Source organism: Phyllostomus hastatus, unplaced genomic scaffold, assembly GCF_019186645.2.
Source record: "Phyllostomus hastatus isolate PE091 unplaced genomic scaffold, TTU_PhHast_1.1 phas_contig_196, whole genome shotgun sequence".
Lineage (NCBI taxonomy): Eukaryota > Metazoa > Chordata > Mammalia > Chiroptera > Phyllostomidae > Phyllostomus > Phyllostomus hastatus.
The window spans coordinates 5,940,089-5,965,112 of NW_025333709.1; the positions used below are offsets into that span (position 1 = coordinate 5,940,089).

Sequence of the window (25,024 nt, forward strand, 5' to 3'; positions counted from 1 at the left end):
AGGTGGCGGCAAGAGTACACGGAAGCTGTCTTCTGTTTCAAATTTATTATAAAATAAGAAACATAGTCATCAGCTGAGAGAATGGACAAGGAAGTCTGGAAGATCTGAAGAGAGGAGAGAAGCTATGGACAGTCATTAGGTGAAGGGGAGAGACAGTGGTCTGCGATCATGGAGGACGATTACTAAGCAGCATTAAGGGCCCAGTAGGCGACGGTGAATTTTCAGTAAAAACTCCAGCATGCCTCTGTGTTTCTCCCTGACCAGGTTCAAAGACAAGGGTGCAGCCATAAAAACGTGAGGGGTTGACTCAAACCAGGGCTAAGGCCAAGCGAGTCTGATAAAGTGAAAGAGGGGAATGGGAACGGAGGCATGTGCATGGCAACAATTTTCACTGGTCATACTTAAATTAGGAAGGGCGAAAAATCAAGACATGAAAGGAGGTCAGGGACATGGAAAGGGTGTTCGGATCAGTGTCTTGGAGTCCTGCCGAGGCTGCAGACTGATGGGGTCAGGGGACTCAAAGGTGTGAGCTGAAAAGACAGGGTGCGGTGGGTGCCTAGGGTGCCAGACGCGAAGATCCGAGATAGCGGAGGGACTGCAGGGATTCGCAGTGACAGTGCAGGGGGCTGAGCGGCCGAGCTGGGTGAAGGGCGAAGTTTGAAATCGCTCAGTATTATGACAAAGGTAATATTAGAGAAAAGTATCAGCCAAGAGCTCAACTTCTCAAAAAGTGAGAAGTAACCTGGAGTTGGAAATGACTTATAATTCTTACAGTGACTCCACCAAGCCATTTCCAAGTTGGATTTTAAAAAATGAGAATTTTTAATGGTGGTTCAACATAAGTATACAAAACATACTTAGTGGTTAAACACAAGCAAAAATACTGGAAGTTAAAGTAATCCAAAATGGCTAAAGACCCCTAGGTTAGTGGGAGTAGAAGCCTGGGACATGGATAGACTTACTTATCAAGGAGTATCGATACTATACTTTTTTAATGGTGTGTGGGGGTATATGTGACTGTTTGTGTCATCCTGGGGGAAAGGGTTCCAAGAGGTCAAATTTTTAACTATCAGATCCAAAAAAAGATTAAACACCCTTTATTTTATTTAATACTTATCCTAAGCATAAAAACCATGAAGGAAATCATAAAGGAAAAATATCAGAAAGGATTAAGCCACAGAAAAATTCAAACTTCTTTTGGTTGAATATGTCAAGGAAATTAATGAATAAAAATCCGGGCAGCGAAGAATATTTGCACAAATTATGACAAATGGTTGTTATCCCTCATACAAAAATGGTCACAGCAATTTTAAAGGCGTATGACAGCCCTGGCTGGTGTGGCTCGGTGGACTGGGCGCCAGCCTGCAAACAGAAAGGTGGCTGATCTGACTCCCAGTCCGGGCACATGCCTGGGTCGTGGTCCAGGTCCCCAGCTGGGGGCGTGCGGGAAGCAACTGACAGATGTTTTTCTCCCTTTCTTTCTCCCTCCCTTTCTCCTTTCCCTTCCCTCTCAAAGTAAAGAAATAAAATATATTTTTTTTTAAAAAAGCATGTTACAAACAGATAACAGGCAAAAAACAGGTAATGAAAATTTTCAATATTCAACCTTGACAGCAATCAACGTTAATTTAAAATTTAAATAGCCAAATACCCTTTTTTTGCCTAGCAAATTGAGAAGTATTTAAAAATAAATAAATCCTGAATGTTAAAAAAGAGTGTAGTGGTATGGCATTCACAACGTGCGAGTGGCAATTTGCAATATGTTCCAATTCCTTTTCAAGGAATCCACCTAAAGGAAATGACTGGGGGATCACTTTGTAAGTTATACAAATGTTTAACCACTATGCTATATACCCGGAACCAACAGAACATTGAATGTCCACCTTAATTAAAATGTTTTAATTTTTTTAAAAAGGAAATAATCAAAACTTCAAAGCTTATGGACAGTTTTACATTAAATTATTATATCAAAACTTGAAAAAACCTATATGTCTAATAATAGGGACTTGGTTGAATGAATTTTTTAATAGTTATTTAATGAATTATTAAATCCATTTAGTAATATTAAATGACAGGGCTAAATTTTTTTCAGGTGTGTCTATTAAATAAAGAAGTAAAACAAACTTATTTCTATATTATGACCTTAATTCTTTAAAATAAATACTTAGTGTGGTTAATACAGTGAGCCCTTACAAATCCTACCTCCACCACTTATTAGCTGTGTAACCTAGACCCCCATTACATAATCTCACTAAGACTCATCTATGAAACAGAGATAATTAGAGTAGGACGGTGCCTGCCACAAAGTAAGCTCTCAGTAAATGCAATCTGCTGGCAGTAGCACAAATATCTGTGAGGATCAGAAAAAGAAGACTAGAAGGAATCATAGGGGGTTATGAATGGCCACCTCTGAATGCTAAGATCATGGGTGATATATATTCTTTTTAAACTCTCATATTTTTAAATACTTTAAGATAATCATAAAATTATGTTAAACGAATTATAAAATATAAAGAGAATAAACATATCTAATCTAATCTATTTTATGTCTTCAGTAAACATTAATTTGTTGCAAAAGTTAAATAATGGAAGTATGCTTCCCATGAATATTGGTAAACAAAGGAAAATAAACCTCACTTATAACATTCAAAATTCATTATTTCACTTACAGAGTCTCCGGTCTTCGCTGAGACAAAGTGGCTACTAAAACCATTCTCCTGGCAAAACCGTAAGTGTTTTTCAGGCTTTACTGTTCGCATGTGCTCCAAATCAACTAGGAAGGTGAACAAAAACAGGAAGAAGAATTTAATATTAGAGTCAATCCATATATTTTAACATGTTCAAATCTGACTTACTTTCCAATATTATACCCCAGCTTAGACACCAGCTGCATAATCTTGGGCAATTTCCTTAATTTCTTTATGCCTCGGTCCCTAAATCTGAAAACCAAGACTAACAGACATACCTAGTATTTGAGAAGTAATCTACGTATAGTGCAATGCACAAGTGCTCAAAAAATGAAAGTGATCATTCGTATCTATGCAGCTTCAGGCACACTGATGACACTCAAAAAATACATATACTTAGTATAGTAAGTTTAAACACAGTGATTAATAATAGAAAGATGCACTTACCAAGCATATTTGATTGAAACAGTTTGATTACTATAATAATTATTAGTTCTGCAATTTTTATACAAATTGATGTTCACACAAATACATAATTTTCTGCTAAAACATATCTATATTCCATAGTTTATTTAATTTACTTAAAGCCATGGTGTAATTTCAAAAAGACATATAGCTCAGCCACTTTCCAGACCTAAGGTATGCATGTTGAACGTAAGGGGCAAGCACTGATTTCCTCGAATACTTGTAGGTGCTTTAAAGCAAAGCACAGTATTCATATCCAATACTGGTTTTATCCGGCACAGTCTATTTTTTTCAAATGTGATCTTTTATTGAACAGTTTCTCTTTTTACAACACTAGAAACTCTATAAGGCTGTTGACTCAATGCCGTCAAATTATAAGGCAAATATATTCACAGGATTTAAGGACAACTAGGCTCTTTGAGTCAATATGGGGGGGGAAAAGTTAAACTGATTTCCTGAGGAAGGGACCCAACTGACTTGTAAAAACTTGTAAATTTGCAAATCTAGTAGGCCTACATAATAGTGTCAATTGATTATCAACTAAAAGGTGCTCTCATTTTACATAAAAGGTTTTATTTAAAATTATATTGAAGGTCGTTAGTTTGTAAGCTCAAGAGATCTTTCTCTAGGAGATTTTTTACTTAGTGAAGGGATTCCTGAGTCCCATTTTTATTGCTTAGCTTGAATAATATGGAGCTTTTTCTTTTCTGGCCACAAATTACTGTTTCTTAAACATCACTGACACCTTATTTACAAGAACAGGTCAAAACGTCCAGATACCATAGGCATCAATATGTAGAAGGCTAACATACTAAGTTATTAGCACTGACATTTATACATCTAGGTTATCATAATATTAAAGCTAAAATACTTTCCTAATTTAACACGAGTAAGAACAAGTCATGTCACTAGGAAAAGTCCCCAATGAAATCACTGTCCAATTTTTTTAAATGAAGTCTGTCATTCTGTGTGTGTATTTGTCTTTTCAAATGAAACAGTCTATCATTGTTCAATTTTTTTCTTTCTCTTTTTTTCCTCTCTCCCTCTGCCAGTCCCCACAACTCCTGAACTCCCACCTAAGTTTATCTATAGCACTGGGGGATTTACTATCCAAACAAAAGGGTTTTTCCTAATAAAACTAGCAATAAAAGACTAGTATGTCACTGATCAATTTGGGGGGGAAAGCACTTACGCAACAAACATTATTGAGTACCTATTACATACTAAGTACTGTGCTAGGTACTAAGAACCCAAAGATGAAAAAGATACAATCCAGGTCCTCAAAAAATCATCACCAGTATTATAAACATCAAAGACCATTAAAGATATAAAAATTATTTTAAATAACTGAGATTCTGACAAATGTGAAAGCAGAGATTAAAAGGTCCTCACAGAACTTCAAAGTTTTCTTCCATTATGTTAGAATTTATTGGGCAACATTTAAGAGGGCTCACTTACTAGAATACTTCATTCTAAATAATCCAGAAATGTAAATTCTGAAGATATAGTATAGTTAGAGACACTAGTAAAATCTTTCTGTTCTTCCATCTTTATTTCTTTTATTTTTAAGAGCATTCTTAAAATGGTTATCCAGTACCTACCTATTATACATGTGATAACATTCTCACTGCTATGATTTCCTTTATATCCCTCAGTGAACCACATCATTTTTCTACGTGTTATCACCAGGAACACACACACACACACACAACTTTTATATTCCTTGCCCAAGCACATCTTCTCATTGCTTATACAGAGAGGAAGGAAGAGAGAAAAACCTCAGTGTGAGAGACAAACAATGACTGGTTGCCTCCCACAGCACTCAGACCGGAGATGGTTCATCCTCTAACCAGGGATCAAACCCACAACTTAGCTATGTGCCCTGACCAGGAATGGAACCTGCGACCTGTCAGTTACAGGATGACACTCTGGCCAACTCAGCCACAACAGCCAGGGCCTAGCTGTTACATTTTATTTTACAAAATAGAGTTACAATTTCCTAATAACAATAATACATGCTCATTTCCCAAATATTCAGAAAAACCACCATGAAAATGAAATTTAACAGGGTACATGCCTGGGTTGCAGGCCATGACCCCCAGCAACCGCACATTGATGTTTCTCTCTCTCTCTCTCTCCCTCCCTTCCCTCTCTAAAAATAAATAAATAAATCTTTAAAACATGATGAAAATGCTATCAACTAAAGACAACTATTGCTAACGTGTGCACTATGTCCTTCCAACGTCTAAGCAGTTGAAGGACAAAGGCACTGATACTGTGCATTTGCCTGTTCTTTTACCTCAACCATACTACTGGGTTGGCTGAAAAGTACATCTGGTTCTTTCTGTAAAATAAAAGACACATTTTTCAATAACTTTATTGATTTGGGGTAATCTGAGCATCATCTAATAAGAAAGCTCCAGCACAGAACTTCACAAACCACTTTTGACACATTTGATCAGTCACAGCACCTTCTCCATACACTGCACAAATCTTTATATGCATTTCACTTGTGTTTTTACCTTTTTTGAAATAATAAAGCACAATATGCAGAAAATGTTGCATATTTTCTTCCATTTTCAAAATTAAAATGGCTACACAAAACTTCATCAATTTTGTTAAGTCTTTTTTTAAAGCATGCAGATAGGATAGCTGTCACAACACAATCTAACAACATGTTTCAAATCCAGTTAAAGATGTGCTACTAGAGACATCTTATGGGAAAAAAAAACAGACAAACTTTGTGGCCAATCCATACATCCTGTTTAACCATGCACTTAACAATGTCAACAGATAACCACTTTACTGATCATCCGTTCCTTCATTCAACAAATATTTGAGCATCAGGCAGCGCCCTGGATGCCGCATACATAACAATGAGCTTATGTTGTAACGAAGAAAAAGCGACCAACAAGTAAAATACATAGCATGGCAAATGCTGATAGATCTTATGAAGAAAAATAAAGGGCGCGTGAGAGGCAGCACTCTTTCAAACAGGAAGGTGGAACACCTTACGAAGGCTAAGGAGCAAGATCTGGGGGATAAAGCCTCCCAAGCAGAGGGAACTGCAAGTGCAAAGGCCCGAAAGGAGGATTCTTGTTAGCAGACTCAAGGAAAAGCCAGGAGGCCAGAGTGCTACAATGAGTTCAGACGAGAGGGGAACTGGGAAAGAGGCTTGAAAAGCCAGGGCCAGGTCCTGTGGAGTGTGCAGGCCACTCTAAGAGAGATGGGAAGTTCCTGGAGGGTTGTGATAAAAAAAGAAAAAGTTATAATCTGACTCACATTTTAAAAGGTTCTGAGCTCTTTATTGAGAATAAACTACAGAGGGACAAATGCAAAGCAGAGAAGACATTGAGGGAGCTATAATCTAAGAAAGAGAGGGTGGTAGTTAGGACAAGAGTGGTAAGCAACAGAGATAGTAAAAAGTGGGGCAGATTCTCAAAATATATTTGGAATAAAAACTAAATAGGAATTGTGCCCTGGCTAGTGTGGCTCAGTGGATTGAGTACCAGGCTGCGAATGAAAGAGTTGCAGGTTCGATACCCGGATTCCCAGTCAGGGAACGTGCCCAGGTTGCAGCCAGGTCCCCAGTGGGGGCACACAAGAGGCAACCACACACTGATGTGTCTCTCCTTCTCTTTCTCCCTCCCTTTCTGCTCTCTCTAAAACTAAATAAATAAAATATTTTTTTAAGTAAATAGGATTTGCTAATGGATTTGATGTGGGATTTGAAATATATAGAAAAGTCACTTGAAGGTAGTTAACCTGAATTTAAAGTGAGACAGTGTATTTGTGGGGTTTGTTCCAGACTCATTTTATTTTGCTTCAAGAGCAGAGATTTGCATTTAAGTAGAGCTAAGGTTTGCCCAACCTTGTACAACATGTGAAAAGAAAAACAGGTAAGTTGAAGATAGTGAATGCAATGTAATGATTACATTTGTGAAACAGAGAGTCTAAGTTGATTAAGAAGAAGGTGGAGGAAAATGAAAAATTGGTAAATTAATTGATTTTAAGGTCTTATGTGGATTTTAAAATTACTGAGGTTGTGTTACTAAAGGAAGTGAGCTGGAAAGACAAGATAACAGAGACTGGGATGCATGAACCTGGGACTAGAAGGAGGGTGCAGACACTGATACCTGCTCCATCTTCAGAATAATTTTGTCTGTGTACATGTGTGGGGGGTGCAACATGGCTGCGGGCAGAGAGCTCAGTGCACTGAGAGACTGAGGTATTAGAATAATCTCTAATAATACTGAAATTACTAAGAATTTTGACAGCATACTGACAGAATGACTGTGACCAAGGAGCCAAAATCTTCAAGGAATTCAAGGAGATGATACAGGTGTTGGCTAACAAATGTAACTGACAGGAGGTATGACCATATGGCTTGGTAATCAAATCTAAGGGCTTTCAAGGAAGATGAAGCTGATCTGAGAAGAGCACCAGGGAACAAGAGAGCCACCTCTCCCTCCTTCAGTCCCAGTGATGAGGTGCACTCAGTAGGGAAAAACCAACACTTCAAAGGGCTTCAGGAGAAGGCAGCGCTGTCCTTATGGGAGGACCAACAGATAGAACAAGAAGTTTAAAAACTTTCATTTGAGGAAGATGTTAAGAATATAGGAGTTTTATTGATATCTTTTTGTAAGCTACTACAGACCCAGTGGAAGTTAAAAAAGAATAGAAGCTGGTGCTCCTGATCACGGCAATGGGACTTTGTTTAAGTCACCCTGAGCCTTGCTTTTTTTGCACATGAAATCAGACTGATGCTTCGCCTATCCGCCAAGATTGACACTCTAAGTCCTGCTGGTGTCTCTTCAAAGAAGTAAGAATAAAATAAATAAACTAAGAAGAAAGAATATCAGCTTTGATGATGATCACTTAAAGAATCTAAGTTTTTTCTGAAGTTTTAATTAAAAGAATAAAGATATACAAACTTTAAATGCTCATTATAAAAAAGGGAATTATATACCTGGTAATTACTTATTAGTACTTTCAAAGTATTCATTAATAACAAAAAACCTAAAACTGAGCCATAAGAGTATGAAATAAGATACTCCTTGCCTTAGCACTGATTTTATAAAGTCCTTTACAAAGTACTTGCAGCTGTATATACAAATTGTGAAATCACATATTTAAAAATGATCCATCATGATTAGCCAAAACATGGCAAGTAAAATACCTTTAATAATTTATTAAATTTGATTTACATGTGCTTAAAATTATATCTTTATTTTTACTTCTAAAACACACACTCATGCTAATTAGATAAGTCTATGACAACTTTTCTTTTTTAAATTGTATTTTTCAATTACAGTTTGCATTCAACATTATTCTGTATTAGTTTCAGGTGTACAGCACAGTGACTAGACAATCATGTACCTTACAAAGTGTTCCTCCCGATATTTCAGGTGCCCACCTGGCACCACCATACTCCCTGTGCTTTATTTTACATCCCTGTGATGACTCTGTAACTACCAATTAGTACTTCTCAATCCCACCACCTTTTTCACCCCGCCCCGAAACCCCCTCCCTTCTGACAACCATCAGTCTGTTCTCTGTACCTATGAATTTGTTTCTGTTTTGTTTGTTTGCTTAATCCTGTTCTTTAGATTCCACATATAAGTGAGATCATATGGTATTTGTCTTTCTCTATCTGGCTTATTTCACTTAGCATAATACCTTCTAGGTCCATTCATGCTGTCTCAAATGGTTAAGATTTCATTCTTTTCATAGCCAAGTATCTCGTACAGGTGCCACTGTTTTCTACCCACTCGTCTACTGGCGGGCCCTTGAGCAGCGTCCGTATCTCGGCGACTGTTAACAATGCTGCAATGAATGTAAGGGTGCATATAGCCTTTCAAATTAGTGTTCTGGGCTCAAACACAGTACCAACTGTAACAACAGTTTGAAAAATAGATGTATCAAATGAATAATAATAGTCAGGGCTACTGATCAGAGTGAGGTAAAATTTTAAGTAAACTTTAAAATTCTTAAAAACATTACAATACCTATATTACTTTTTATATTGACCTGAGACTTAGTGATATTCCTATCTTCCTAAATATTCATTTTTCAACATGCTATAAGAAAATATTGTAAAATGAATATGACTTTTTTATTCATACCAGAATGTATTACTTAATGTTCTTTAAAAAATGGGAAGTATTATATGATGCTAATTAATTATGTCATTGTCTATTCCCTGTCAATGGAAGGACATATTGAAAGTATAAACTATTTTTGCTCCTCAGTTCACATACAATGTCAGAAATAGAATATTCTCAGTGCAACAACTGTAAAATATGTCACTATCTAACTTAAAGAAGTAGAGACAAAATACAAATATAGCACTTGCACAGATTCTTCACAGTAATTTTTAGGTTATCAAGGAAACATCTAGAGTGTTGATCTGGTTATACTCAATTCAAACAAACTACTTGTCACATTAACTACCTCCAGGAAGTTACTCCAAACACAAAATAAACTGTTTATGCTCCTACTCAGATAGATAACATGACAGATTGTTATTAGTTGAAGACAGATGAAATACATTAATTTGATTGTGAGCATGTGTTTAATTTTACCCTGCCATGTACACTCTCTAATGCTGTCCTTCTATCGTGACATAGTAAATCATGCTGTATTACAAGAATTGGTAATGCAAGAAAAGAAAAAACTTAAAAGAACTTGACTTTGGCTTTGTAGATTCTTGAACCAGCCTTCTTAAAATATGTAACTGCCTGAAAATCGCTGGGTTCCACAAAGCGATAAAGGAAAAAGGGGTGTCATCAAACGACTTTAATTCTAGTACAAATTTTAAAACCTTTATGCAGTTCAACATTTTTCTTGCATACTAGTTTTTATATCTTTATGAAATATTTCTTCTTTCCTTTTCCCATTTTCTACTGTTTTAAGTGTTTATATTAAATATAGAGTAAGGACATTTGTCATATTTGTCCTGAACCTTCCCCTCGGGTCAGAATTTTCCTTTTAAATATTTCAGGATATGTTAGAGACACAGAAATTAAGATTTTATAAAATCAAACACACTGAAGTACTAAGCTCATCATTGTTTAAGCTTTCTGTATTTGGTTCTTCTGTCACATGCAGCTAAAAACAAACAACAAAAACGTGCACAGTACAACAGCCATTTACAAAGTATTTGCTGAGTTAAAAAAATATTTTTAGGCCCTTAGACAAAGCACAAAGTATTAACTGTGTCTAAAATAATATATATTCCTTCACTTCATAGACATATAATACAGGACTAAAAACTAACAAACTAAAGTCTCACATCATGGTAAGAATATCATAAACATGTACTGAGCAAAAGCAGCAAGGCACCAAGGAATTTACATAAATGCTAGCATTCACACAAAAATTAAAAATGACAAATTAAATATTACTTAGTGAAGTGTACAGAAATAATGAAACTAAAAAAAAAAAAGGGAAAGATCAGGACAAAAGGTAACAACTAACCTCTAAAGGCTGAGACAGGGTTAGTAACAATACCTGGTAGGCAGGCCCCTAGGGTGCTTGACGATGCTCTATGTCCAGGAACAGCTTTCTTTCAAGGACACATGTATTTTACATACTCCTCTGTGTGTACATGCCACTATATTTAAAATCCCTATTAAAATTATAATAATAATTTGGCAGTCCTCTTCAAAGCTACTTTTTTCATATCATCATAAAGAAGGGTCATCATTACAAAAATATTCATGGTTTTCATAATTTTCCCCAAGGATCTCTATTAATCATTTAATTACCAAATCATGTTCTTTTGAACTATTTATACACATCATGAACCTTGCAAATTTTCTCTTCAATTTATTTATCACCTGACTCTGCCAGATCCTCCTTTGCTAATTACTTTGCTTCTAGTAATTTCCCAACAATTTTATAGATTCTCCATAATGCTACAGAATTTGCCTAACTATTTTGCATTGTATCTCTACTGAATAGTCATATATATCCACAAACTAACCTATAAAGATTCGGAAGCAATAACGATAAACAGCTAACTCTGTAGAGTCACCAGAAAATACCCAAAACAGGCAAGTATCAAGAGGACAGGGAGGGGAGTATGTAAGAAATCATATCATTTCCTCAATTTATTTAGCTATCATTAATTAGATTATGTAAATTCCCTCTGATCATGTATAATAGATAACTACTTCTCTTCCAAATTCAGGCTGAAATGAAATACATGGTTTAAATGAGGGCCATAGAATAGGTGAATCTTTCTATATTTGTGGTATTATAACTCTTAATCCTTTCTATAACATTTGTGCCTAAATCCTAAAGATTAGCATTTTCCCACATGCCAAAAGTATAAAAGGGCTGAAAAATTAATAAACTGCTCTTATTTATCTTAAATCATGTTTTGGGTGGGCTTTCTTCATGGAAGTTCTTTTTTTATTATTATTCTATTTTTAAAGATAGACACTTCTCTATCTTTAGAGAGAGAGAAGGGGGGAAGGAAGAAGGAGAGAGAGACATCAATTTGTTGGTCCATTTATTTACTCATTAACTGGTTGCTTCTTTTTTTCCCATTTTTTATTTATTTTCAGAGAGGGGGAGGGAGGAAGAGAGGGAGAGAAACATCAGTGTGTGGTTGCCTCACGAGCGCCCCCCAACTGGTGCTCACAAGCATGTGCCCTGACTGGGAATCAAACCGGGCACCCTTTGGTGCACAGGCTGGCACTCAATCCACTGAGCTATGCCAGCCAGGGCTAACTGGTTGATTCTTATATGTGCCCCAACCAGGGATTAGACCCTCGAGCTTGATGTATCAAGATGATGCTCTAACCAACTGAGCTACTCGGCCAAGGTCATAGAAATTCTTATTAATTCATACTGGCATAGTACTATATAGTTTTATTTGCAATATTCTGCATGACAGATACAACAAGATCCAAGTACATGTATGCCTTTCATCCCTAAGCTTGCATGCGAAAGAAAATGTATTTGTCTTGTTTAGACACCAGCATATCCCAGGATTTGACAAAGAACAGAAGCCATGGTAAGAATTGCCTCAAAAGGCAATCATATTTTGGCTATTTAATTCTTCTTTATATTTTCCTCTACTTTCCAGTTGCCCACAATGATCTCATATATATATATATGAAGAGAGGGAAGACAGAACATGATTTAAAATAACAAAAATTAAATAGCAAAGAGAAAACTGGAGAAATACCTGTTCCAGCTTCAGGACAACAGAGCGGTGTGGGTAAATGCTGTACTCACATCTTCCCACAATCGTGTCAAAAATACAACTGAACAACAGACTAACGATCATGCAGAACCTCCTAGAACCCAGCTGAATGGAAGCCCTACAACTAAGGACATGAGAAGAAGCCACCTGAAGCCCGGCAGGAGGGGCAGAGGTGCTGACTGGGGCTCCCACACCGGCACGTGGCAGACAGTCAGGAGGGACGCCCTGGCCGGGTGGCTCAGTTGGCTGGAGCATCGTCCAGTACACCAAAGGGCTGTGGGTTCAATTCTTAGTCAGGGCACTCCCTTAGGTTGTGGGTTCGATCCTCAGTTGGGGCGCATATGGGTGGCAACCAGTCAATGTTACTCTCTTACAACAATTCTTTCTCTTTCTCTCTCTCTCTCTCTCTCCCTCTGTCCTCTCTCTCTCTCTCTCCCTCCTCTAAAATCAATAAACAAATCCTCAGATGAGAATTAAAAAAATCAGTGGGGATATTTCAGCTGTGGAAGAGATACACAGCCATACACATGGACATATATGTGGGTGTATACATTCCCCCTGAGGAGCAAGGGGTCCTAGCCCTATACCAAGCCCCTCAGCACAGGATTTCAGTGCTGGAAGAGAAGTTCCTGTAAATTCTGGCTGTGAAAACCAGCAGAAATTGGGGGTTAAATTACACAAAGAGCTGTTGGGAGTCCCAGGCAGTTCCTCTTAAATGGCCCGGGTACAGACTTCCTGAGATGCACTCTCTCTGAGTTCCAGTGACTCAAAGGCACCAGTGACACATGGGGAAGAAATGAAGTGTCTGGCATGAAGGTGAGTGATGGAGTAGCAGCTTTCTCCCAGACAGAAGTGCTGGCAGAGGCTACTGTTCCTTTTCTGAGCTGTCTCCTGGCAGAGCTGGCACGCAGGCACCATATCTGCTTCTCCACCAACCTGGCTATCACTGTTGGCTCAGCCTTGCTGGTTCCCTGAGACCCTGCCCCACAAAATTTCAGGCCCACCAAAGCTGTTTCCAGTAGCTTTTTCATATGAATGTCCTTTCTTGGTTTATGTTTCAGACTTTCCTAAAATCTCTCAAATAAGCAGCATCTGGCCTCAGTGTGCCCCACACCTCTCACTACGTGGCCCCAGGCACAGCACTAGCAGCAACTGGGCTAGTTCACAGCTTGGCCTTGCACGAGCACCTCCAAGCCTAGCACAAGTAGTAGCCATTTGCAGATGGCTTTGTAGCTCATGCCAGGTGACCCAGGGCAGAACACAGGCAATGGCTGATCTTGGTCTGAACCTCCCAGGAAGTCTCATAGCCAGCACATCCAGTGGACAGCTTCAGACCACATCAAAGCACCACTCAACCACCTCCACAGTGACACACTCAGGAGGCAGACTCAGAGGGCACCAGAGCCTTATGAAGTCCTGGTCCATGGGACTTACAGCTGACCCTTCATAGTGGTTGCAGCCAGTCCTTGAAGCCAATCAGCCTGGAGCAAATCCCTCTTATTGACATGCCAAAAGCAATCAATGCTCAACTACAACAGGAAGGTGTATACAACCCACATGGTAGGGGGGACACACCTGGACTACCCAGCTTGGGTCAATGGGGAGGCTGTGCCACTGGACACCACAGGGCACCTACTGCATAAGGCCACTCTACCAAGCCCGGGAAATATAGCACCTCTACCTAATACATAGAAACAAACACAGGAAAGATGCCGAAATGAGGAGACAAACAACACGGGCCAAATGAAAAAAGAGAACAAAACTCCATGAAAAGAACTTAACAAAATGGAGACAAGCAATCTACTAGGTGCAGAGTTCAAAGCACTGGTTGTTATAAAGATGCTCAGTGAACCTAGGGGAAGAGTAGATGAACTTAGAGAGAACTTCAGCAGCATAAAAAGGGACAAGAAAACCATAAAAAACAAACCAGTCAGAAATAAAGGATACACTAACTGAAATGAAGAACAATTCACAGCTAATCAACAGTAGAGTAGATGAAACCAAGAATCAAAACAGCAATTTGGAATATAAGGAAGCAAAAAACATCCAATCAAAACAACAAAAAGAAAAAAGAATTTAAAAAATCGAGAACAGTGTAAGAAGCCCCTGGAAAACTTCAAGCTTACCAACATTCGCATCACAGGGGTTCCAGAAGGAGAAGAGAGAGCAAGAAATTTAAAACCTATTTAAAAAAATAATGATGGAAAACCTCACTAACCTTGCGAAGGAGGTAGGCACACAAGTCCAGGAAGCAGAGAGGGTCTCAAACAAGATGAACCCAAACAAGACCACATCAAGACATTCATAATTAAAATGCAGAAGTGAAAGGCAAAGAGAAAATCTTAAAAGCAGTAAGTGAGAAGCAGTTAAGTTACCTGCAAGGAAGCTCCCGTAAGATGGTCAGCTGACTTCTCAACAGAAACTTTGCAGACCAGAAGGGAGTGGATAAAAATACTCAAAGTGATGAAAAGCAAGGACCTACAATCAAGATTACTCTACCCAGAAAAACTATCATTTAGTATTGAAGGACATAAAAAGCTAAAGGAGTTTCACCACCATCAAATCAGTTATTACATGAAATGTTAAAGGATCTTCTTCAAGAAGAAAAAAAAGATAAAAAAACATGAACAATAAAATGGCAATAAATACATACCTATTAACAATTGAATCTAAAAAACAAAATAAACAAGCAGAAAAGAAAAAAACTGCCCAAGAGCAATAATAAAATAGCAATAAAATTTAATAGCAATAAGAATAGCTAACATTTATATAGCGCCATACTGTTTTATAAGCACTTCACATATATTAAAACAACTTAATCCCTACCACCACCATCACGTAAACATAAAAAACGAGGTACAGAGAGGATAAACGACTTATATAAAGACACCCGTCTAGCACGGAGTGCAGGCAGAGCTCAACACCCAGGCGCTCTAGCTCCAGAGTCTACACTCGTAACTCTCACTGCTTTCTTTTCACACATGTAGTCCCCTGGGCTTGTCTTCTGAACACAGCTCTGTTTCATCCATGTTATCCTAAGTAGAACAGTTCCCCAACTTTCAATGCCATGTAAGATACCTTTGTATTTATGCCTTTTCTTCAACTGATGAACACTGGAATTAATTTCAATTGTCAGCTATCAGCAACAACGAAGCAGCGTGACTGTTCTTAGTTCACATCGCCTGATACATATGAGGTATGTTAGCAGTCTCAGATATGTAGCAGTCTATGAGTGTTCAACTTTTCAGAATAAGGCCAAATTATTTTCCAAGTGCCTATGGCAATTTATAAACCATTCAGGAGTGAATATGAATTGCTATAGTTTCATGTTATGTCTCTATCACTTATAACTCTTATGCTTCATGATTCGTACCATATTACTTACTTGTGGTCTTGCTTTGCATTTCCTTGATTAGTGATGAGACTGCACTTATTTTCAAAAGTCTTTGGGCCATTTTTATCTTTCCTCTCTAAAATTCCTATTTATGTTTTATCTCCATTTTTGTAGTGAGTTGTTTTTTTTTCTTATAGATTTGAATACCAATCATTTGTCAGTGTATCTTCTCCCATTTTAAGGCTTTACTTTTTTAATTCTTTAATTTGCCCCTTGATGGAAACAAACATGTTAATCTTATGTGGTCAATATATCAAACACTTAAATGTAACAACTGCATCTTGCTTAAGAAATCCTTCCACACACACAAGGTAGGAAATATGTTCTTTTAATTTTTTTTTCTAAACAGTGTGCCCTTAACATTTCAACCTTTACTCCATTTGGAACTAATTTTTGTGTACAGGGGGTAGTACAGGGATACATTGTCTTTTTCTCCATAAAAATAAACAACCGTCCATGACTACTTAAACATTTTCTTCTTTCTTGAAACTCTTCAATTCCAATTCTATTATAACATCAAAGTTCCATTTACGTAAGGATTTGTTTCAAGAATCTCTCTTCTGTTTTCTTCAGTGAATTCCACAACTGCCTTTAGTACAAGCTATTTATAAAAAGTCTTGATCAGTGGCATGGCAAATGCTTCTCACCTTGTAATTCATGATCATATTGACTACTCTTGGCCCTTTACCTTTCCATTACATTTTAGATCCAGTTTGCTTAAACACCACACACAAAATACTGTCAGGTTTTGACTGACATTCTGCTGAATTGATAAATCAATTTGAGAAGAACTGACATCTGTATAAGATTGAGTCTTTGTGTTCTTGAACACAGTGTAATTGTTGTATTTGGTTATTGTGTTCAGTCTTGTATTTATGCCTTATTTTAAAATTGTATAATTATCTCAATACCGGGACTTTCGATGTAGCTAATCATATCATCTGGAAATTTGGTTCTTTTATTTCTTCCTTTTTAACCTCTATGTCTTATACATCTTTTTCTTACTGTCTTACAATAGCTAGAACCTCAAGAATGATGTTGAAGATAGGTATGGTGAGAGTGGATATCCTTGCCTTGTGCCTGATCTTAGGGAAAAAATGTCACTCTTTCACTATTAAATATGATATTACCTGTAAGTTTTTCATAGAAGCCATTCATCTGCTTGAGTTTTCCTCATTTCTAATTTGATGAGGGTTTGTTGTTGTTGTTGTTGTTGGTGGTGGTGGTGGTGGTGGTGTTTACCATGAAGGATGTTGAATTTCATCAAATGCTTTCTGTGCATCCACTGAGATCACATGACTTTCCTTCCTTAGCCTACGGGTACAGTAAGTTCTGTTAACTGATTTTCAATGCCCATCAGCCTTGCATTTCTCGGATAAACCCCACTTAGTTATGATGAGGTATCCTCTATCACATACTCTTTAATTCCATTTGTTAATATTTTATTAACAATTTTTTTCTTGTCTATGTTCATGAGGGATATTGGTGCATAGTTTTCTTAAAGTGCGCTGATTCTGGTGTTAGTAACGGATTAATGCTGCTGTTACAAAATGCCTTGGAAAGTGTTGCATCCTCTTCAATTTCATGGAAGGGCTTATATACAACTGGCATTATTTCTTCTATACATGTTTGGAAGGATTCACCAGTAAAACCATCAAGAGGTTATGGTTTTCTTTGTGTACACATTTTAAATTATTCCATTTTGTCATAAGTATAGCAGCATTCAGGTTATCTATTTCTTTTTGAGTGAACTCGCCTAGTTTGTATCTTCAAAGGAATATGCTCATTGCCAAAATTATGTCAAGTAAAATTTTTCATTATATTCCCTTATTCGCCTCCTAACATCTGCAGGATTTGTAATAAATTCCCCTTTTATTCCTGATAATTACAATCTGTGTTTTCTCTCTTTTTTTCAGAATCAGTTTAGCTAGAAGTTTAGCTAGAAGTTCACCAATTTTATTGATCTTTTCAAAGGACCAGGTTTTGGTTTCACTGATTTCTCCATTGCTTTTAATTTCTACTTCTTTCTTCACTTTTCCCGTTCTCCTGCCTGGGTTCAGTTTAACTCGCCCTTTGTTTTCTACTTTCTTAAGGTAGGAGCTTAGGTCACTAATTTTGAGAATTTTTTTCTTTTCATATATAAGTATTTAATAATGGTAAACATTTCTCTGTAAACATGCTTTAGTTGCCTTCCATAAATTCTGATATGCAGTGTTTTCATTTTTGTTCAATTCAAAATTGTTAATATTTTGTGACTTCTTCTTCGACCCATAGGTTATTTAGAAGTATGCTGCTTAATTTCCAAACATTTGGAACATTATAACATCTTTGTTATTAATTTCTGGTTTAATTTCATTATTGTCAGAGAACATATTTCTTTTAAATTTGTTAAGACTTTTTTTATAGGCCAGAATATGGTCTATCTTGTTCCATGTGCACTTGAAAGCAACCTGTATTATGCTGTTGTCACATGGAATTCTGTAAATGTCACTTGAGCCCAGTCAGTTGGTATTGTTCGTGTCCTGCACATCCTTACTGATTATGCGTGTACATGCCCTAACAGTATTAAGAGAAATGTGAAAGTCTCGGCAGCAATGGTGGATTTGTCTATTTCCCTTTTCTGTTCTACCAGTTTTTGCTTTAAGTATTTTGAAGTTCTGTTGGTGGGTTTACGTTTACTTAGAATTGTAACACCTATTTTGTGAATTAACCTTTTCATCATTATGTAATATCCTTCTTCCTGCTAAATTCTTTGTTGCTGGTATTAATATAGTTACTTCAGCTTTCTTCTGAGTGGTATTACAGAATCTCTCTCTCTTATCCTTTTGCATTTAAACTATCTGCATATTCATATTTAATGTACACAGACAGCATGTAGCTGGGTTTGCTCTTCTTTCCACTCTGATCGTCTCTGTATTTTAACTTGTGTACTTGGAGGAGGTGTCAGCTTTGCAGGTAACATGTTTGCCATAATAACTACTGAACTACACCACTGCAGCGAAAAAGCAGCAACAGACAAGATGTAAACAGGTAAGTGTGGCTTTGGTTGCAATAAAACTGTTTATTGACTCTAAAATTATATTTTCAAATAATTTCCAGGTATCATGAGTTACCCTTCTTTTGATTTTCTTCCAACAATTTAAAACTGTGAAGCCCATTCTTAGACAGCAGGACACAGAAGGAGAAGCCACAGCCAACAGTTTGCTGATCCCTGCTCTACACTACCACTCAAATCACTCTGCTGCCTAAGAACCTTTAGTGCCTTTCCGCACAGATCTTAGTAGAAAATGTGGATTCCCGAAGGCATTGTTTCTGATTCTCGACACTTCCTGCCTTGTGCCCTATACTTCAGCTGCGACCAAATCTTATACATATTTCCCTCATATTTCAGACTATTTCCTAGCTTCTGTGGATTTATTAATTCTTTTACTTCCTCCTGGACTGCTCTTTCTTACCATTCTCTGTATGCAAATCCCTACATACCCTTTTAGGTTCTGTTTGAGTATTTACTTCTGCTATCAAGTTCCCCTTACATCGCTCCAGAACACTATCACACTGTCTTGTCCCTCCTATCACTGTGCTTGGTACAACAAAGACATGAATGAACAAATGAATGGATGAATACCATACTTTAAAACATAAGAGAAACATGAATGTGTACAGCCAATGTTTACAATAATAACAAAATCAAATTCTAACACGTAATTATGTTTTTATGGCCACCAAAATGCAATTAAGCCCTGGCTGGTGTTGCTTAGTTGGCTAGAGCGTGGTCCCGTAAACTGAAAGGTCGCAGGTTCCATTCCACTCGGGGCTCATGCCTGGGATGTGGGTTCAATCCCTGGTTGGGGCAAGAGGCAACCAATCAATGTTTCTCATTATCAATGTTTCTCTCCCTTTCTTCCCCTCTCTCTAAAATCAGTAAGCATGTCTTTGGGTGAAAATTTTTTTAAAAATGCATTTTAACCAAACTGATTTTAGAAAAATTTTTAAAATCTCATAAAACAGGCCCTGGCTGGCATAGCTCAGTGGATTGAGCGCGGGCTGCAAACCAAAGGGTCGCAGGTTCGATTCCCAGTCAAGGTACATGCCTGGGTTGCAGGCCATGACCCCCAGCAACCGCACACTGACGTTTCTCTCTCTTTCTCCCTCCCTTCCCATCTCTAAAAATAAATAAAATCTTTTTAAAAATCTCATAAAACAGAAAGCATTTTCTTAATTATAAAATATCCCAAGACTTTAATATCAAACTGTAATGTAACAAACCGAGAAGATGGTGCCAGCTCAGTATGTCAAGAAGTCAAGACATAAATAGCAAGACAACTGTCAAAAGAATGCTTCCCCTAAAATAATAATAATGGATCAGCTTAAAGAACAGGCACAAATATACAATTCCTAACAGAAAACCTTTGAGAGAAGAAAATTTTATTCCTAAACTTAAGACTTAAATGTAAAATTTAATCAATTATTTTACCAGTGCTTAATAAAATAGAGAATAGTGACCAGTAATCTTTAATGCTTAAAAAGAGGGAGAGAGATCCAGAAAAGGGAACTTACTCGCAAACCTAGAAAACATTCATCTCCACTTACAAAGAATTTAGTTCATAGTCCCAGTACATTAGCATATCAAATTATAACTCTATGGATATAAATTGCAGTGTTGAGGGAAAAGTTGGGATAAAGAAGGAAATAAAATTATACAACTATCTTTGGTATTCAGTTTTAAACCAAAAAATACTTTTTTACAGAAACTAAAATAAACAAAATTCAGTTGATAAGTTTTAACAACACTAACTAGTTTTTTGTTTGCTTTCAGATACCTGTCATTTTGTTTTGTTTTTGTTAAAGTGAACTGAACACTCTATACTTTTTGCTAATCCCAAACTACAGAAAAATCTAAAATAGATTTAATAACCACTCCTGACAAGATTTTTAAAATTCCTAAAATGTGAATACATATTTAGGTATTCATTTGCAAAAGATCCACTTTTCTTATATAAGAAAATCTCTGTCTCTTAATGAAAATGTAAACCCATATTTGAAAAGTAAATAGCTTGTGTTGGAAGATTAACTGGAAATTTTCTGGCTTAAAAGAAAACAAATGCACATAGCCAAAATCCCAAATCTAAGAATATCTGACTTAAAACTAGTAGTCTTTCTTTTTACAAGGGTGTGTTACTAAATGATACACTTTAACTCTAAAATGCATTCAAATACTGCTCCTAATTCAAAATTAAACCTCAGAATATATGCCATGGGCACAATATGTTCTATAAAACTAAAACAATAAACACATGAGTTTATACCCAAAATAGGCAAAAGAAAGCTATTGGTCTGTATCAAAAATATTGCAAGTTCAAGAGACTAGAAAATCCACTTGAAAACTACAGTTCTTAGGTAGAAAACTGTTCTTATGTTAACGAATCACCTGATTCTGAGACTGTCAAAAACTAGACTTTTATTGACTACTCCAAGGAAAAAACCTCTTAATCGAAAAACTGACACCCTTCTTCCCATATACGTCAAAAATATAATCAGAATTTATGGGTAAAATTCTGAGATTTCTTAATGAGTACTGTAATTACGATGGAGCAACGAAAACAGAAATTACTGAATTCTGATTCCACTTCTTTTGATTTTATTTATTTACTTTAGAAAGTGGGGAGAGGAGGAGAAAGAGAGGGAAAGAAACACTGACGTGAGAGAGAAAGGGTGACCTGCTGCCTCTAGCACGTGCGCCAACCAGGGGCTGAACCAGCAGCCCAGGCATGTGTCCTGACCAGGAATCGAACCAAAGACCTTTAGCTTTGTGGGACCAATGCCCAACCCACTGAGCCGCATCTGTCAGAAAGATTTCCCTCTTTTAGCATACTCACTATTGAAGAACAGATGAAGACTATACTATGAATATTGAGAATGAAAGAACATAATAGCTTTTCAAGTTAGAGCACTAACAAGAATTTTCTTTTCTTTCTTTTAACAGGGAAATCTATCACTTTCCCGATTGACTGGGATTTATTATACATTTAAGTTTGACCCCTGGTTCTTATTTCCCTCATTATAATACATTGTAAAAGTCATCTTTTAATTCAGAAATAATCACTAAGTAATCATCAAAAATGGAAAAATGAGTTGACTACTGACCATCCAATCAATAGAAATTTTAAGTAGCTCTTCAAAACAAAGCTTCAAAGGAAAAAGTCTGCAAAACAAAAAAAAATATGTAGGCTAAAAACCTTAAGAAAAAAAAAAAACCAGCCCTGACTGGTTTGTCTCAGTGGATCGAGCAGCAGCCTGCGAACCAAAGCGTCGCCAGGTCAATGCCCAGTCAGGGCACATGCCTGGGTTGCGGGCCAGGTCCCCAGTAGAGAGCACACGAGAGGCAACCACGCACTGATGTTTCTCTCCCTCTCTTTCTCCTTCCTTCCCCTCTGTCTAAAAATAAATAAATAAAATATTTTTTTAAATTATGTGTGGAAAAAGAATGAATACATATATATTAACAAATAGTTGGTTCTCTGAGATAGAACTATGATGTTATTTTTCTTCATATATTTCAGCATTTTCCAATTTTTCTAAATTGAATACGTAATGAATATTCTTTACTTTAAATCCTAAAAATATCCATTAGACAATAATTCCAGAACATTTCCCACTATAATAATGTCTTAGAATGTACTACACAAGTGATATATTTTTAAAAATTCACTATGCTAATAATTTCACTGTAAGATAAATATATGAAAATAAAAGTGATTTTTTAAAAAAATTGTATTTACTTTTATAGAGAGGGGGAAGGGAGGGAAAAAGAGAGGGAGAGAAACATCAATGTGAGAGAGAAATATCGATTGGCTACCTCTCTCATGACACCAACCAGGGACTGGATCTGCAACCCAGACATGTGCCCTGACTAGGAATCGAACCAGTCCAACCCACTGAGCCATGCTGGCTAGACCAAAATTTAAAACAAGCATATCAATGGTATCTTGCAGTCTATGAAGTCACAGTTACTCCTATATTTTATATCTTATTAAAATTTAGTAATATTTTTTGGATTTCCCCATTTGGAATTAATTTGTTAACAATTTTTATTATATTTTCTTTTATAGATAAGTGTCTCAGAAGAAAATAAAGCACTGTAATAAAATCTCATTTGGACCTCTGGTCAAGATGAAGGCGTAAGTAAGCACACTTCACCTCCTTGCACAACTACAGAAAAAAATTACACCTAAACTACAAAACAAGTATCACCCAGAACTGACAGAAAATCGAGCAGTGTGGAAGTCCAATAAGCAAGGATTTAAGGAACCCACATTCGTCCAGACGAGCAGGAGGGGCGGAGAGAGGCGGAGAGACACAGAGCGCTGGGAGTGGCACGGAGAGGTGGCGGAACGCGCAGTCCCACAGTCACCTGTGGTAGATAAAAATCAGGAGGGATGCCTCCAGAGCAAGGGATCCCAGCCCCAAACCAGACCACCCACCAACCCAGGGTGCCAGTACCAGGAAGAGAAATCCCCGTAACTTCATGCTGTAAAAACCAGTGGAGATTGGGGTAGCAGAAGAAACTGCCCGGTTATCAGGAAACTCCTTTTAAATGACCTGCATGGACTTGTTGGGAACCGCCCTGCCTGGTATCAGAAGCTGAAACCCCCGCCTAGGCTAAGGCTAAGGGAACGCCCTTGGGACTGTAAGCCAGCAAGGAGACAAAAGCTTATCTTCCTGGCAGGAATGCTGCTTCTGCTGCTTTATTCATGACTGAACCCCAAAAAGCTTGGTCGGTTAGCCAAAGACGGGTAAGATTCCCCACGGGGGGAACGCGACCTAAGACAGGCACGATCACTTTGGGAGGCCCCCTAAAAGAAGGACTTGGGGGGCTGCAGCAGAAGGGGGTGATGGACCCTCGCTCCTCGGCTTTGACATAGCCTGAGTTCTCATCGTCTGGGGAAAAATCCTCCTTGTCTCCCAGTTGCCTTAGTTCCCTTGCTCCACCTAAGCCTGAAACAATGACAGGGTGGTGCAGCTCGGTACTGAGAAGTGCGGATTCCCCAGGGTGATCAGGCCTAAGAAAGAATATGTAAATTACTGTGAAACCTTCTTTGTTTAGAATGCTCTCAGTTGAATGAGAAGGGTCTTAGGAGGAAGTTATTTTGTTCCTCAGTCTTACAGCTCTTTGACCCCCAACTCAATAGACCGGCAGAGTTCTTTGTTTTCTATGGTTCCTTACTTCCCCCTAATGAGTACTGTACTTTACCTGAATTATTATGCAAAATGAGCCCAATAAAAGCAGGTATGGACTGCAAATCGGGGCGCTCCCCACTAGGGGGGGTGGCCATTTCGTCCCTACTTCCCCACAGAAACTAGTTTGTCTCTGTGCATGTGTTTTCTCTCGCGTGTTTTCATCGAGCCATCCACAGCGTTCCGTGGTCACTGCTGGCCGGTGACCCACGCGCAACATGGACTCGGGACTTAGGCAAACCCACCCCCTCTGGGATTCAGCAGCAGAGCAAGAGCTGGAAAGGCACGACTGGCGTATGCACAGGCTGGAAACAGGGAGAATGCTGAGAGACAGTTTCCTCCTGGACAAACCTCCAGAAGAGAGGCAGCAATACGGTCCCCTCTCGGAGCCCTCCCCACACACAGAGTCACAGAGAGGTGAAACAAGCTGTCCTGCCCTGGCGATCACCTAAAGCTCTGCCCCACATAATTTACAAGTCCACTCTTCTACAACAGGCCACACTTCTAAAACAGAGTCGAAGTAGCTCTACCTAATACACAGAAACAAACACAGGGAGGCTGCCAAACTGAGGAGACAAAGAAATATGGCCCAATTAAAAGACGAGAACAAAACTCCAGAAAAAGAATTAAAGGAAGTAGAGAACCAACTTATCAGATGCAGAGTTCAAAACATTAATTATCAGGATGTTCAAAGAACTCACTGAATACAGCAACAGGGTAAAAAAGACCCAGGCAGAAATAAAGTTTACATTAAGTGAAATAAAGAAAAATCTACAAGGAACCAACAGTGTAGGGGATGAAACTGAATATCAAATCAACAATTTGGAAAATAAGGAAGGAAAAAACATTCAACCAGAACAGCAAGAAGAAACGAGAATTCAAAAAAATGAGGATAGAATAAGAAGCCTCTGTGAAATCTCCAAATGTATCAACATCTGAATCATGAGGATACCAGAAGGAGAAAAGGGAGAGCAAGAAACTGAAAACTTTTTTGAAAAAATAATGAAAACTTCCCTAATTTGGTGA

General features: G+C 37.7%; 1 protein-coding gene across 2 annotated transcripts in view; it reads right to left on the reverse strand.

Moving 5' to 3' along the window:
- Positions 1-25,024, reverse strand: part of RAB28 (RAB28, member RAS oncogene family) — an 82,323-nt gene that overhangs the window by 11,670 nt on the left and 45,629 nt on the right. For both annotated transcript variants that reach the window (XM_045834669.1, XM_045834670.1), the window contains exon 5: positions 2,670-2,773. In XM_045834669.1, the coding sequence (XP_045690625.1) occupies positions 2,670-2,773 (104 nt within the window). The remainder of the gene's footprint in view (positions 1-2,669; positions 2,774-25,024) is intronic.